This window comes from Lotus japonicus, chromosome 1, assembly GCF_012489685.1.
Source record: "Lotus japonicus ecotype B-129 chromosome 1, LjGifu_v1.2".
Lineage (NCBI taxonomy): Eukaryota > Viridiplantae > Streptophyta > Magnoliopsida > Fabales > Fabaceae > Lotus > Lotus japonicus.
Window position 1 is genome coordinate 101,211,337 of NC_080041.1, and position 17,060 is coordinate 101,228,396.

Sequence of the window (17,060 nt, forward strand, 5' to 3'; positions counted from 1 at the left end):
CAAGATGCCCACTTAGGATACCAGTCATGAGACTATGTACCACATAAGCACATAGCGTGACACCAAAGATGAACAACAAGGAGTAACCCAGAAGAAAAGTTCAGGAACTACTTTTGTGAAGGGAAAAAAAATTAGGACTAACTTGAACAAGGGAGTATAGTTCAAGCACAAATTGTGGTTTACTTGTCCCTATAAACATTGAATGATACAATTCGCCAACTGCACATTACTGACCCTACTATCACTCTGAAAATACTCGTTAGCTTAAGCAAGAGTGCCTTTTGCAGGTCCCCAACTCAATGCCATCATAAGCCACAATCAAAACAGGAGATCGAAACAAGCTATGGGGACCTTAGACCTCCAAATGCACTCCGGTAATTGAAGGGAACCAAGCATTTAGTCTCAAAAATATGTCTAAACTTATAATTATACAGGGTACATAAAAATAATACAAAGGGTAAAAAACATCAAGGCAATACAATTTATACCAATTTACCTATCTGCTGCAGCCTTGATATGGAAAACAGAGAGGGTAACAAGTCCATCTCAGAATAAACAGTTCAATAAGCAGTTCCAACAGATGGAAGATAAGGGAATTTATAACTTGCTTCCCTTACATCAAGGGCCACATGCGGTGTTTTTGGCACCTTTGACAGCTATGTATATGTGAAATATCACAAGTCCAAAATGTTTTGAAGAAAGATGTCTGTGAAGGACAGATGCAATGATCTACTTTGTATGTTCTATCTGGTGATACTCAAGATTGCGAAGAACAATTCTGGCGAAGATTTTCGCTTCAAGTGGCGCAGTCGCTGCAGCGGCTGCACCACGCAGAACTCTTGCTGCACCTGCATTCTGCATGAGGCTAGCATGGTGCCCAGCATGTCGTCCACCAGGGATTGTGAACTGCAATTGAAAGATCAGCCATACAAGAAATGTCAGAATCCAAACTGAATATATGAATGAAAAGCAAGCTGGTTGCTACAGTCACCTGGAGAAGAGCAAATGCTGCACAAGATTTCAGTATAGGTGATGGATTTCGGAGCATAGTAACAAATCTTCCAATTTCAGAACCACTGAGGAACAAACAATCAAAATAAAATAAGGTAGATATCTCAAAAATGAACAAATCACTGCTTTGAGAGTAAAGAAAAGTAGAACTATAGGAGCATGAGAAATCCCCTTACACAAACTGGGAAAAAAAAATCAAAGAGAATAGAAATTTATAAGAAACTGTTCAGTCTCTCTGCAACTGCAAGTATGCAACACATACGAATGAGCAAAGCACAAGAGGAGCCTATGACACAATCCTAACCCATATTCTAGAGGCAATAATAATCCCTTATATATGCAGATTGCAGATATTACACTGCAAGAGGCATGAGCTACAGTTATATTTGACCTCCTTGCTTTAGCGAAGTAAATATTGTAAAAATAGCGAGCTTAAATATATTAGAATATCAAATAATAACTGTGTGATAACACATTATGTACCCCTTCCAATCTTAACGGTTCATGAATGAGACATGCAGGAGATTTAAAAGGTTAACATTTTCATCAAATCAAAATACATTCTAAAAGGGAAAAAATGCATACTTCTAACAATTACTACCATTTTGTACTAAAGATTTACCCCACTGGACTTTTTTGTCCAATTTTTTATGAAGCTTGGATTCAGAATAAGATGATTTTTCAAAATTATGCACTACAAGCTTGCACTAAATATATAAGCTGAACACCGTATTCAGCAAATGCAGCAGATAAAGGAATAGCAATGTTAAAAAATAATTGTATGAACTATTGCATTGAATAAATAAATAAATAGATAAAATTCCTATGCTAAAATCAAGAATACAAACGACCAGCGATAATCACTTTGTACAATTGGAAAAATGACTAAACAAAAGTATGAGGTAATAAGGAGCAACTGTAATGAAAAAGGCCCTTTGCCATTATTAGAAGAAAGAAAAACCTGCATCTTAGATGTCCAGCTTCTTGAATACGAGCACCATCAGTAACTTGTGCTAGTGCTGCAGGCGCTGATGATGCAGCAGCAGCCGCAAATGCTTGTTGGTTAGAGAACATATGGACAAATGTTTCAATATGTTTCAAAGCCATCTTTCTAGCTCCATCCAAGCTCGCAGCTATCTTAGAAATACTTTCCGACATTAGGCCTGCTAAAGCAAATTCGTCCATTCTGCAAAAGATGTGGTGAATGCTCAAATAATACGCATTAAGTTGTTTTTTATATCAAGTTTAATTGGTTAAACATTTATTTGACCACAGGAAAGTGTCCATTTTCATTTTCTTCACACATTCACTCTGTCAAGATATATCATAAATAGAGTAAATAAGGAGTAAATATATTTTGTATATTGTATTTTTACTACCTTAATTAGGATAGATAGATTCTTTCCTTATTTCAGGTGATTGCTATTCCTAAACTTACGGGACTACTCTTGTATATGTATTGCACTATGTTTCATAGTATAATCAATCAAAATATTTCATCCAAGTAGGTACCGAAGCTATCTGATTAAAGTCTTCCTTCGGTTTCCTAACCCATCGGTTTTTCAGTTGTTTCTTCAGAAGCAACCACCACCAGCCGCCACAATCCATCATGCTAACTCTGGCAGCCACCTCTAACCGTCGCTGACAACTTATCTAGTTCTGCTTGTTTCAGTCAAGATTCCACTTTTGTGGTCCATTTCTGTGTTCGAGGTCTACCCTTTCTGCTTCAGCCCACTGCAGTTAGTGGCTCTTCTGTTTGAAAGGTGTTTTGGGGCTGTTTGATTTGCAGTTCTTCGTCTTTGATTTCTGTGTTACTCTCTTTCCAAAAACAGGTTCCAAACTTCTGCATACATCACCTTCTTTGAAGACACACCTTATTTTGCCACACAACTGGTCCACAGTTTGATCCGGATATCTTTGCTTTAGTCTTACCTATTCCTCACATGTCTACATCACCAGCTCCAGTCATTTCTTCCCAAGCTGACACTTCCACTACATCAGCACTGGATCTTGTTCCACAATGATATGACATTACTAATGTGCGTCACCCACAAGTGCGCTATCAGATGAGCCCCGAGACTCAGTTCCCTCATCAGTCGAGACTTGTGATTTAGTTCATGTTCTAGACTCGTCTCCTGCTTCAGATCCTAATGAGTTGCCCATTGCCCCTGGAAAGGTAATCTTCTACTTGTAATCCCCACCCTATTTATAATTTTCTCTCATGCATGTCCCCTACATATTATGCTTTTGTTTTTGTCAAATCATCCACTATTATTCCTAACACTATAGACATGAGGTTGGCGCCAAGCGATGATTGATGAGATGACAGTTTTGGAGTCTAATAATAACTGGGCGCTTGTTCCTCTTCTGCCAGAGAAATCTGTTGTTGGTTGTCGTTGGGTCTTTAATGTTAAAAGTAGGCCCTGATGGACAGATTGATCAATTGAAGGCCCATATTGTGGCTAAAGGGTACACTCAAGTTTATGGTTTGGTTTATGGCGAGGTGGAATTTGAGGGCACACCTCCGATGAAACTATGGTGTGATAACCAAACTTTCATACAGGAGAGACTTCGAAAGAACCTTATATCCACTTCCTGATACAGCGGAAGTCGTACTACGATTGCAAGCGCAAATCCTAAAAGAAATAGGTTTCTGGAATCCACCAGAAAGGGAATTAGCCAACACTAAAACCCTAAAAATCACACTGGAATCCACCAGAGTTTGAGAGAAATATCGTTTTTTTAATAATCAAAAACTGAAATAGGCTATGCCTTACAAGTGCCTAAATAGAGAAATAGGAAAACCCTAATGAAACTAAAAATATTCTATTCTAAAATTAAAAGATCTTATTCTGAAAATAAAAGATCCTAATATAAAAAAAAAAAAAAAAGATCCTAATCAAAAGTTAATAAAATTTACAAATTAAAAGACCCAACCACAAATAAATAAAATTACTAAAATACTAAAAATATCCTAAAAAGCTCCTACATCACTACCAATGTTAGGACAGGTAAGCATCTTGCAGATTTTTTTTACAAAGCCCTTGAGTGCATGTTAGGGATCCAATTGCAAGGGCCCACAAGAGGAGCAAGAGGAAGGATATCCGTGATACTCCCTAGTAGGTAATATTACTGCCTTGCTGACGTGGCAATATTCAAATAGGGAGTGGGGTAGGCAAAAGGAGTGTGAATGAGAGAGAATGTATGGGGCTATAACCGTGTAGAGTGAGAGGGAGGGGTAAGCAGAAATACTGTTAGGAATTGGGAGAGAAAGGCACTCTCAAAATTGCCTTATATTTGTTTTCTTTCTTCTTATTGTAATTCCCAAAATTGGACCTGAGCTCATCCCAGAATTCCAGAACAATTTCAATACAAAAGCATTTCAGTTCATTTCTTCTCTATTTTTCTCTGGTACCTAACAGTGGGATGCGTAATAATTTCATTTGTAGAAGTTGGGCATGATAAATATCTACGCTCCAACTTCAGGGTGATTCTTACGAGTCAGAGTTATGTGTTAGATTTACATTGTTGAGAGTGTACGGGCCTGGCCCACACGTATTTGTCTCTGATACTTTGTATACAAATCGTACTTCATTAGTAACCTAGTAATATATCTATCAAGGAGACTGTTATACATCAGATGCATCCCATTACAGTTTCCCCAAATCTCTCTTTCTCATCTTTCTTCCTTTCTTTAACTCGTCATTCTTATGAGAACCCTACATATCTATCCTTGTTAAAGTGGGGAAAAAAAATAGACAGACAGAAAAAAGACCAAACTTGTTTTTTTATCTATATTTGATTAGAGCAGTTAAACCAACCAAAAGTTCAAGATAAATTAAAGTAATAATAAAAAGGCGTGAAAGCTTGTGCTGAAGTTATTTAAATGTTATCTTAAGATTATGATTGGTTTTTCCTAACAGGCATTGTGCTCATGCAAGAATTGTTCTTTCTACATGACTCTTCCTACAAACAAGTTCTATACTAAACTACTTTACCACAATAAGTGATCAGTTGAACTCTAATCTTCAATAAAAGACGACAATCAAATGAATAAGAAACAATGTGAGAAGAAACAAAACAGGGTCATAGTGCAGGTTTTAACCAACTGAATTACCTCCCATCGAACATATAAGACAATGCCAATGCAGCCATAAATCGTGCCATTTTCGATACTGATGTAGAACAGAGATCGACAAGGGCAGTTACTCCACCTTCCTCCACTATTCGTAGAGCATTACCAGGGTTGTAAGCAAGATTCCATAGTGCTCCAGCAGCAGTTTCATGAACGTCCTGAAAGTGGAAAGTGGCTTGGATTTTATTAACACTAACATATATAAAAAACTATAGATTTTAAAAGGATATACAGACAAAAAACATAAAAAGTGAGATGAGAAATTTTTTGGGACCATATGAAGGGGCCAGAACCTACACACTAGAATACCCAAACTATTACCCGTAGGAGGGCTACATTACGAAACATTGAATTATAAAGCAAAGCCAGATATTCATATGGCACCCCATAATGCATTAAAAGATGCACCACAAACACGGAGATTTAGGCTTTTGGCATAATGGTTACATGCTTATATATGTGTATTCCACCAAAGTCATCAGTTATGTTATTCTTTCTATGAACTTCGGGTGGGGAAGAGTTTACTATTTATCTTAAGAATTTTTGAAACTGTGAGAAGTCAACTAAACTTTTCAGCATACCATATAGAAGTCACTTTCTTAAAAGCCAAAGGAAGACTGACAACAGACTATTAGCTAGCATAAATTTTAAGTTATGTATGTTTAACCACTTACTTAAGCCAGACAGCCAGGCCCATTAGTGCGGTATTTAATCAATTACTAAATCATTGTATGAACAACTATTAATACAAACCCAAAAAGAAAAAGTCTTGCGGAAGACACCAAAACAAGTGAGGACAAGTGAGGACAGCTGCTCCAAAGCAGCTAAAATAAATGCTAACAATAATATCAGAAAGGAACTAATCAATCCACCAAATGAGATAATATATTGGCATTGTTAGGCAGTTGTCTAGCACTGATTGAATAAACATATCCATAGACATTGGACAAAACAGAAATAGATTACCTCTGCTTCAGACCGTGCCAGTGCAATCAGAGGTGCAACACCTCCTTCTTGTCCAATGGCAATGCTAAGAAAATAAAGACAAACATTTGTTAATATAAGCATAATCTAGAGTAGGAAGAAAATGAAATTAAGGAGTAACCACTAGTGTGGCAAATTTCAATCCATATATTAGGCAAATAAAAGAAACAAATCATTGTAAATCTTTCAATAAAAGCATGAATATTTCAGAACACGCCAACAAGAGGGGAAAGAACATTAAAAGGGCACATTGAACTAGAATCGTCCATGGTATTAGAGAAACTGAGATGTAGATAAGAAAAGATGCTCTCATTCTTTTCCTCTATTTTTGGCACAGTCATTTTGTTCAAAACTACTATGATGTTCTTAAGCGGACGAAAAGTAAGCATTTGCTAAAAACCGAGTATGAATTCACTCCATGGACAAATTTTAATCTAATAGGGAATACACAAATCTCGATCTCCCTAGTCATTAGATATGAACTACCATATAAACAATGAAACTGAACAATAATTTATAGGTCATGCGGTCCAGTAGCACCAAAGTCAATAACTTAAAAATCCTTAGGAACAGCACCAGAGGAAATAAAGAATTGAAATTTAAAGCTCATGCTAGTCGTGGCCAAAGGACAAATGTCAATAGGCTTATGAAGAGTGTTAAGTTTAAGAGAGAAGAGAAAAACTTATTTATATTGATTGAATTAATCTGAGTATAATACAAGCTTCTCGTATATAGTTGAGGCTTACTCTAAATAACAGGTTTACCTATTCTAATGCACATGCTTCAATAAAGAAAACAAGGTTGGTCTTTGTTGGCTCCTAATAAGTTTATAGACGGAAGGATCCTAAAGGACATCTAGAAGGACTAGTTTTGAAGAAGAAAAAAATTGCAAAACAGTAACAGTGACCGTGAAAGAACGACTTCACTAGGGTTTTCCAAAATGTCTATGATGCAGACTCAGTTGCTAGTAATTGGCCCAATATTACTAGTCTATGAAAGGAGGAAGAGGTGCGATGCACCTGATACTATCTAATAGACTAGGCACTAACTGCCTTGGGGAGGTGCCAGGGAGTGAGAAGTGTGTGAGGTTACCAGGTGAGTAGGAAAGACAGAGAATCAGGGGGTAAAAACATATATGGAGCGATAGAAGAGGTTGGCAGAACTTGGGTGGGAATTCTTGAGAGATTAGGCACTCTCGAAATAACCTTGTTTCCTATTTTCTTGTTAATATAGTTGTTTTTGCTAATACATTGGGATTCTGGAGCTATACCCAGACCCAGGATACTTTAACACAGAAGCACTTTCTTTCTTCAATAATTCTAAATTCTCTGGTACCTATCATTTAGGTATCAAAAGCTCCCGGCTCAGGGAGCTTATATAGTAAGGTAACTACGCATTCAATAGGGCACTTTCTTTAGTTGTTTTTGCTAATACATTGGGATTCTGGAGTTATACCCAGACCCAGGATACTTTAATACAGAAGCACTGATACAGCGGAAGTCGTACTAGGATTGCAAGCGCAAATCCTAAAAAGAAGGTTTCTGGAATCCACCAGAAAAGGAGTTAGCCAGTGCTAAAACCCTAGAAAATACACTGGAATCCACCAGAGAAGAAGAGAAAACTCTTGAATTTTATTATCAATCAAAAACTGAATAGGCTATTGCCTTACAAGTGCTTAAATAGAGAAATAGGAAAACCCTAATGAAACTAAAAATAAAGAAAATCCTAACTAAAAGATCCTAAACTCAATTAGAATGTAATTAAAAATAACAAATCCAAACAAATTGATCCTAAACTTAATTAAAAACAAAATAGATTCCGAATAGATCCTAAATATATTTAAAAATACTAAAAATAATAAATTCCTAATTAATCTGCTCCTGCATCAAGCACTTTCTTTCTTCAATTGTTCTAAATTCTCTGGTACCTATCATTTAGGTATCAAAAGCTCCCGGTTCAGGGAGCTTATATGGTAACTACGCATTCAATAGGGGACAACCTGAAGCGTCTCGTTCAGGAAATGCGATGTGAGACTCATCTACAATTTGGAGAATTGCATCAGATTTTGATGGAAGGTGGAAAGCCCAAGGGTAGGACAATGCACGAGCAGAGCCATTCATGACGATCGGAATCAAGTAGCTCAGACAGCAGATACAGGGAGTCGCTACACAATGTAAGTGTCAGGATTGTGGAATCCTAACAACCAACAAGATAAAGGAAGGGGAATAGGAAGTATTTTTGGTATTTTTTATTATATAAACTGGAAAATAAAATAAGAGAGAAAGAGAAGAGATAAAGAAGGAGGGATATGAAAGCAATCCTAATGGATTCACAAGAAGAAGTACCTTCTTTCCGAGCATGAAACCCTTCCAAGGGAAATCCCTCAACAAACTCTATTACTCAATTTATACTCTAACCTAAGGAGAGTACTCCTATTTATGATAAACTAACCCTACTAACCTTACTAAGTAAATGGCACTGGCTCAACATAGGCCCAACTCAAATAATAAAAGCTAACTCAATACCAAAGTAAATAACAAAAGCAAACAGATAAAACCAAACCCAAGCCCACTGACTCTAATTTAGAACCCTAACAGGAAGGTATGAAAATGAAGAACGGTTTCATGAATGAGAGCTTTGACAAGGCGTAAGGTTGAAATTCCTGAATTCAATGGCAGTGACACTTACGATTGGATCGTGAGGGTGGAGCCTTATTTCCGTTTAAATGGAATCTTGGAGAAGGAGATGTTATAAATAATAGTAGAGATGTTGGAGGACAGACCTTTAAACTGGTTCCAATGGTGGGATGATCAGGCAACGGGGAAGAATTGGAGAAACTTCAAAGAAGCTGTAATCAGAAGGTTCCAACCAAGATTAGTCCAAAATCCTGTTGGATCATAGCTGAGTGTTCACAAGTGGGAAGCGTAATTAAGTAGAGAGAACAGTTTGAGTTGGTAGTTGCACCATTAAGAAACATTGATTGGGCGATGCTTAAGGGAATTATCTTGAATGAAGGGAGGAGGTAAGGACTGAATTAAAATGATATCCCACTGATCTCTGTCAATTTATGGATCGAGCTTTACTCTTGGAAGAGAAGAGCATTGATATCTATAGAGAGTGGGGCTGGGAAGAAGACAAACGAGGCAGGAAAGAAGGGGTACTCTTATTCCAAATCAGTAACACTAGCTGAACCTTTAAAAGCCGAACAAGCAACACAGTTCCTGAGCCAGGAACAAAATCTACAATGGACCCTAGTTTCAAACAGAAGGGAACAGGTGGAAACGGCTCTCCTGGGCTGAATTGCAAGAGAGGAGTACGAAAGGGTTGTGTTTCTAATGTGGAGAAAATTGGGGAAGGGAACATGTGTGCAAACTCAAACATCATCTGTTGTTATTAGTGGATGGGGATGAAAAAGGAATAAGAAGAGAAAAAACTCCAGCTCTCTCTGTTCAGTCAAGTAGGCTACCATCAGAAAGAAATGTAATGCTGAAAGAACTCAGGGAACAATTGGTGAAAGCAAAGAATCAAATGCAGCAGCAGGCAAATAAACATAGAAGGGACGTCCAATTCGAGGTTGAAGATATGGTTTATCGGAAGATACAACCCTACAAACTCAAGAACTAAGCCAAAAGAATGAACCAGAAGCTTAGCCCAAGGTTCTATGGACCATATGAGATCATAGAAAAAGATAAATGAAAGGGAACATAGCAAGGCAGAGATCAATACAATATTCCCATCTAAATACAAAAACTGATAAGTTATACTCTAAAATAATGCAATCAATCAGTCATAAAAAGAATCCTCACTCTCCAGATCCAGTCAATCAATGGTCTACTCCAACACTCCATCGTATATGATAAGAGTTATTAAAAATATCTTACAAATCAAGATTCACAAGAGAAATATAATGAAGGATAGAATATAAAAGGAATTATGAGGATAAAATATAAAATGGAACTCCTATAAGTACCTATTGACTTCAGAAACTGACAGTCCCCAGAGAGCTCCAGCAGCCCTCTCTTGAAGTCCAGGGGAGGCATTAGAACAAGATTGGGCTAGAGCAACCTACATAAACCAATGATAAAGCATCAAAAATTAGACTTCCCAGTTTCCTAAAAAAAATGATGTGGCACATTAGTTTATGAGACCCATAAAAAAATTGTTTTTCTTCAAAAAGGGAAAAATAATTTCATTCATCAAAATAGAAACTACTTATTAGCTGCCAAATAAAATTGAAAATGGTTGGGAAATATGAATCCATAATCTCTACAAATATTATTAAACCAAAGCATGACTAACAGTAGCAAATTAATTATTTATCATAAATCAATAATAAGAATGCATTTTAAAAATCTTATTCCACATTTATGATTGAAACTTGATCCCTAAAAATGGATTAACCTCAAATTTCTTTGAAGGCATAAAAAATCCATTTAAATTAACACTTATATATCCATTCAAAATTAAGGTTACAAAGGGATCATATTGATCCAAAAGTAATTCTCAAATCTGCCAAACTATAATTGGGTAAATTATGAAAGATCGAATTCTATTTCCAGTGTTTTGGCAAATTCATCATATCATTAGCGAAACCTTAAAAGGGTTACTATTTTTTACAAAATTACTACTAATACAGTTTTGAGAAGCCCAAGTTCTCAAAAATCAATAGAAACAAGTTGCTGCAAAATCATATATTCGCAGTTAAATAATAAGCAAAAAAAGTATTCCTTGGTTGGTTAAAACAATTTTAGAAATTGATGGACTAACTGATTCAAAACAAAAAAAGGGAAATTGGTTTATTTTACATATGATGAAGTGATATATCAGTCAGAATTTTCATAGAACTTTGTTTTAACAAAAAAAAATTGACTATATCCCAAATCACATTTAATTAGTCTTATGTGAGGTTTCTAAGTAAAGCTGTGTAAATACAATGATGTAGTTAAACCAAAACTATTGTTGGCCAAAAGCAAACATAAGGATCATATTGCTATATAGTGAGAAATCTTACTTAAAATCAGTTTTCAATTTCTCACACCAAGAGTACCCTCTTCTCATAATTTGTGCCCTATAGGTTGGGACAATTTTCTGGTTTCTAGCGCAGGTTCATCCTTTTCTTTTTCCTTTCTCAGCTTCGTGTTTTCTTTTAAAAGATTTCTAATAATACTATTATTTTTTCAATTAAAGATAAAGTGATGTAAACATGATACAATACATACCAGTGCCTGAACTCCACCAGCTGCTGCAATGGACTCTCGATTTCTATCATCAAATGACAAATTCCAAAGTGCACCAGCAGCTTCTTGCCTGTTAAATTATGACATAAAGTCAAATTAAGAGAGAAATGAATGTATGTTCTTGCAGGTACAAGAGTACAGGCCAAAGGTAACAGGTGCTCTTATGCAATATCATGAACCAACATGGCTCTGATATGGCTCTGATACAACTTTTTAAGCAATTAAGGGGCCAAAAATTACAGGACAAACATCAATGGGCTAAGCAAAAAATCTTAATATAAGCTTGATAATACATCTTGACTTAAAACCTAAAAAAGTATGTGTCTGAGCTTTTTCACTTTGAGGTCCTCACTTAACCCGTTAACCCATTCCTGATCAATACAAAAACTCATCACTTATACTTAAATTTTCAACAACCACATACATTAAATAACTAGTAGATTACCTGACACCCTCATGGGGAGAACGCGTAAGTTGAACAAGTGCCTCAAGAGCACCTGCTTCTCTTCCCACAGCAGCATTGTTACTGTTGCTATCTCCATGAGCAGCTAAATTAGCCAATGCGCGAGCAGCCTAATGTTTAAGATTAGTGATGTTAATTATTCCACACCAATTAACTTACATTCCCTTAACGGAAAGGACAAGAATTTAATACGCATACAACTGAAGAATCAAAATTTAAGTTAAAATATAATGCATCTGTACTAATTGTAACCAAGAAAATCCTTAGCTAGATCAACATTGTCATTGTCTAAATTTTCCATATCACAACTAGGACGTCCATGTTGTGCCCATATGGCCATGAACAGCAACCAAAATAAGCCACAATGTAGACCACATTTCCATCAAAATCAAAACAACATATTCAATACCAATCTTTTCCTCGCGACATAAATAAGAAAACTATAGACCTTGGTGAGCTGTGACCATACTTACCAATACGCAATTCTATTCGGTACGGACAGACGGTACACTACTACATAAAATATAAGGTATACAGCATGTACTTAGTTGCTACAATATTTGTGCTCATGGTAAGTTTCAAAATATTAATTGGTAAGCTCTTAATGTAATTACATCATAAAATAATCAGGGATGTGAATAGCATGCTATAGCGGCAGAGCGGCTGCCGTCCGCGACGGAAGGGGCTGTAGCGAAGCGCTTCAGCATCGCGGCCTGTCACGTGTGCAATCGCAGCCTGAATTGCAGCCTTCGCAGCATAATCACAGCGTGATTCTATCCTTGTGCTTGAATCCCTGTGCTGTCCTTGAAAAGGTGCCGTGAGGTCTCCAATAAACGGATTTAGGATAGACTCTTATACCTTCTTAGAATTTGGATTAGGCCTAATTCTACCCCAAAAGCTAGCTTAGGGGTGATGGTTGCTCTACCCTCTATAAACACGTATTTGGTCATATATCTCTAGTCGTTATACCGCTATAGTGTTTTTGTGGTTGGCCGCTACGCGCCACTACCCGGGTTGAAAACACTGTACATAATATATATTTTTACATGTTAATAATGAATAAATGTCATTATTCCTTTTGCTCTTTTAATGCTCTCATTTATTGAGAGCTATTTTTTCCCTTCCCAATGACCTGGTAAACGTCACAAGACTAATATCATTGAACAAATTAATTATTTTCCTTTATCACTATCGCATAAACCTCTCCTCCCACTTAATCCTCCTTTCTCAGATGTAATACAGCATCTCCCCTTCTTCCCCCTCTTGTTCCCTTTTTCATCTTCACATTTTCTTCTCCTTATTTCTACTGCTAAAAACAAAGTCTCAACCCACACTCTTTAATCATTTTGGCTGCAGAATGCAGAGTAGAATCTCCTTCTTGTTGGGGACCTCTTTGCCACTAAGCATGACGTAGGACCGGAGCAAGTGGGCAGGTTTTAGGTCATTATTATGGTTGACTCTGAAGTCTGAACTGAAAGATTGAAGAATCTTTGGACTTGGATGTGAAGACAGGAATGGCGGTGGCAAATTTCTCTATGGTTTCTCAAAGCAGAGTGTATTCCAATCTGCGCTCCCAAGTGAACAGGTACGCGAACGCACTACGAACTGGGATGCACATCCCAGATCGCCATTAACAGGGGGGTAAGGACAATTTGGTAACAATAGGTGTGATCAATGGTTCAAAATTAGCAGAAAGAAAAATGAAAATCCAAACATTATCTTGAGAACTGCATATAGAAATAATCGATCGAGATTCTTATTCCACTTATCTGTCACATCATTATCGATCTAGAACAGGAAAGACATGATAGAAAATTAGTCCAGAAGTCCAACAACGGAATCAAGAATTGGACTGACATACTAGATGCAAGTAAACCCCCCTGTAATGTGATAGCACCACCAATGTCAAAGAGACTTAGGCATTGATGAGCCTTCCGATAGAAGCAAAAAAGATGAAATAACCATTCACACAATCTTGCAGCACCCCACCCCTTGAGGCTGCCCGAAAAAGGAAATAACAATTATCAATCATGAACACAATTATAAAACATATTCGAGCAACTATCAAGAGTCTCAATTTTCAATTGGCAGGTATTATCTACCTAATAAAGTAGCTTCAAAGGTTTTCGTAACTGATATAGATGACATGATAACCAAATAACAGAAAGCAGTATACCTGCTCTTGCACTCCCTCAAATTGGCACTTACGAGCAAGCATTACTAGAGCATGTACACCTCCAGCCAGTGCAACCTCTGTGCTACACTTGTCATCAGCTGCCAAATTAGCCAATGCACCAGCTGCACGTTCCTGAAACGCAAAATATAAGTTGTCAACCAACTGCTATATGCATTGCAAAAACAGCAACTCCCATTACTTATAAATAAGAAGCAATATATAGCATACTTAACATGCTCATAGCCATAAATAAAAGAAACTTACTAAAACTCCATCTCCACTAGAAGACCACTTGAATATAAGTTCCACTAAAGCTTTTATTCCACCAGCCTCAGCAATGGCGCCCTATGATAGAAGGCTCCATCAGTTATACGTTAAAATTTGAGCATTAAATTTCAGGGGGAAATCAGATACTAAATTTGACCTTGTGCTCCTCTCCAACAGAGAGATTCCATAACCCTCCAGCAGCCTCTTCAGCCACCAATTTGTTTGTTGACCTGGCCAAACTAGCGAGAATCTCAATCCCACCCTCTTCTGCAACAGCTTTGGCGACATTGGCATTGACGGACAAATTTGCAATGGCCTACAAATTAAGAAAGTTCAGAGAACAGGTACACAGGCATTGGTTAGGTCAGGATTTTCTTTGGTCAGATTTGAGCAAAACATTCAAAGGCATCAGACAGTACAATAAATTGCACCACCGTTATGCTTGTAAAAAGCATCTGCTATCAAGAGGACATCAACAAATAAAAATCAATTTATCTTATAATATGTACTAGTAAACATGACTAGAGATGACCAATAGATCATATGCACACAAATGGGAAGAGAGAATACCTTAGCTGCCTCAGACTGAAGTCCTTCCCTCCAAGATTTTGCCAGGCCAAGAAGGAGGCGTATGCCACCCTCTCGCATAATTGCTTCAGCCCTTCCACAATCTATGCTAGCATTTTCATCATCAATTACAACAAAAGTTGCAAGACCCGTGGCTGCCCTTTCCTGAACATCCTCTTGAGAACTCTGCATTAGACTAAGCAAGAGCAACCCACCTTGTTCAATCCAAAAATTATCAAGACCCTGTTGAGGGGTCTCAGCAGAACGCAAAAGCGTATGGGATAGCATCCATTCAAGCCAGGGTATAATTTCATTAAGGTCCTTATCATTATTCTTCAAATTCCTCCAGTCCAAAAACACATTCTTTCCACTCTTGGTATTATCAAAAAATAAAGAAGCTAGTCCTTTAAAAATATCAGTAGAAACGGAAATTAGTAACTTGTTTTTATACTTAGTAGCACAGAAGCTAGTGTCTTCTTCAAGGATAGGACAATTCAGAGCAATCAAAACCCTCAAACTCTGTGATGAGGATAACAATCTTAAAACAGCAGATGGACCAATATCAGTTCTTGAAACATCTAACCCAACCAGGTTAGGAAGTTTATGCCAAAGATGGGAAACCACACCCCACTTCATACTTGACATCCCGGCAACGGAAAGGAAACGAATTGTCGACACATTTCCCAAAGCAACCTCATCAACGTTAAGGCAGTCAATGAACCCAATATCAGTCAACTTAGGACAATGATTAGCCAAGGCATTAATAGCATCCGCATTTACATCCCTAATGCCAGAGAGCCTAAGTTTGTTCAATCTAGGACAGCAATGAGCTATAGCTCTAATAGCATCGCTACTTATTCTCTCACAGAAATCAGGTCCAAGCTGAAGACTCTCAAGTAACTCATGCCGAGCCGCAATCACTGAAAGAGTAGCATCAGTAATCTTCCTGCAATAGTCGCCGCTTAATTCACGCAAGTTCCCAGCTCGAAGATGAATAATAGCGTCAGCGGACTCCGCCCCGCGAAACCTAAGCTTTTGAAGATGCACACATCTTGAAGCAAGTGAAGATGCCGTGCTGGGATCAAACTTGTGGGAACGAAGATCAAGAGAAGTCCACAAACATGGGGAGCTACCAAGAGACCTCCATGTCCTACAACTTGATGAAAAGCTAGCTCGGTCTCGATAGCTCAAACATGACAACAGCTGAATCACTGTATCATCAGGTAAGCCCCTCCACTCAACAATTCCTTGGCTTTCCAAATCCAAAACCTCTCCTTGAATTTCAGGAATGGACACCACCTCATTCCCTTTGCCTTTCTTTGCCACCTTCCTCCTCACTCTACGACTCATTGCTACCAAAACCACAGCAAAACATACACCTGCACATTCAAACACAAAAACCCAAATCTCAAAACCACTGAAACAATTCACCAAGACAACAACCTTAAACACTCAAATCCAATAAACATTGTAAAAACAATACAACCCACCAAAATATAAACACCTTTTGAACCCAAAAAAAAAACCCTAGTCCTTCATCAAAGTTATCAAATTGCAACAAGACAACACAGTGCTGAAAACTCACAACACAAAACAACCCAACCCCAGATACAAAAAAACAGACAATACCCAGAATTGATATCAAGGTAAGAACACAGAAACAGAACCAAAAAAACATTCTTTTCACAAACCTGTGAAGTCAGGCTAAGTTTCTTGGATGTTCAGAACACAAATCAGATGCTGCATCTAACAGAAATTTGAAGAAAACCTGAGAAAGAAAAGGGAGTGAAGATGAAGAAGCTGGTTGAATGGGGTGGTGTGGAGAGAAAGAGAAAGGGAAATTCATTGGGAAACAACCCAGACTCTGAAATGCGTTGTGGTCATGTGTGTGAGGCAACAAGTTGAAGGAGAAGAGGAAGGTAATTGGTAATGCAATCTCGCGACACAAAGGGAATTACGGCATTGAGAGAAACGCAGGAAGGAAGGGGAAGAACAATGGGGTGGAGAAGGAGAACAAACAACAACAGCTCATAAAATAAGCATAATTTATATTGCGTTTTTACATATTTTATACAAAATATATATATCGAGAGAAGAGATCATGGACCAACCCCCACACACAAGTCCAAGATTTACAGCATTTTATCAAACTTGTAAATATAACAACAACCAAAACTTTTTCTTGCAAGAGGTCGGCTATAAGAATCACACGATGTCGGT

General features: G+C 37.5%; 1 protein-coding gene across 1 annotated transcript; it reads right to left on the reverse strand.

Moving 5' to 3' along the window:
* Positions 1-378: 378 nt before the first annotated feature.
* Positions 379-16,893, reverse strand: LOC130728461 (protein ARABIDILLO 1). Its single transcript, XM_057579950.1, has 13 exons — positions 16,532-16,893; positions 14,844-16,219; positions 14,431-14,589; positions 14,271-14,351; positions 14,007-14,138; positions 11,813-11,940; positions 11,350-11,437; positions 10,101-10,195; positions 6,113-6,176; positions 5,129-5,304; positions 1,973-2,197; positions 992-1,076; positions 379-906 (listed from the first exon to the last, which is right to left on the reverse strand). Exons 2-13 carry the CDS (start codon positions 16,188-16,190, stop codon positions 730-732), a joined length of 2,757 nt encoding a protein of 918 aa, XP_057435933.1. The 5' UTR covers positions 16,191-16,219; positions 16,532-16,893; the 3' UTR covers positions 379-729.
* Positions 16,894-17,060: the final 167 nt, after the last annotated feature.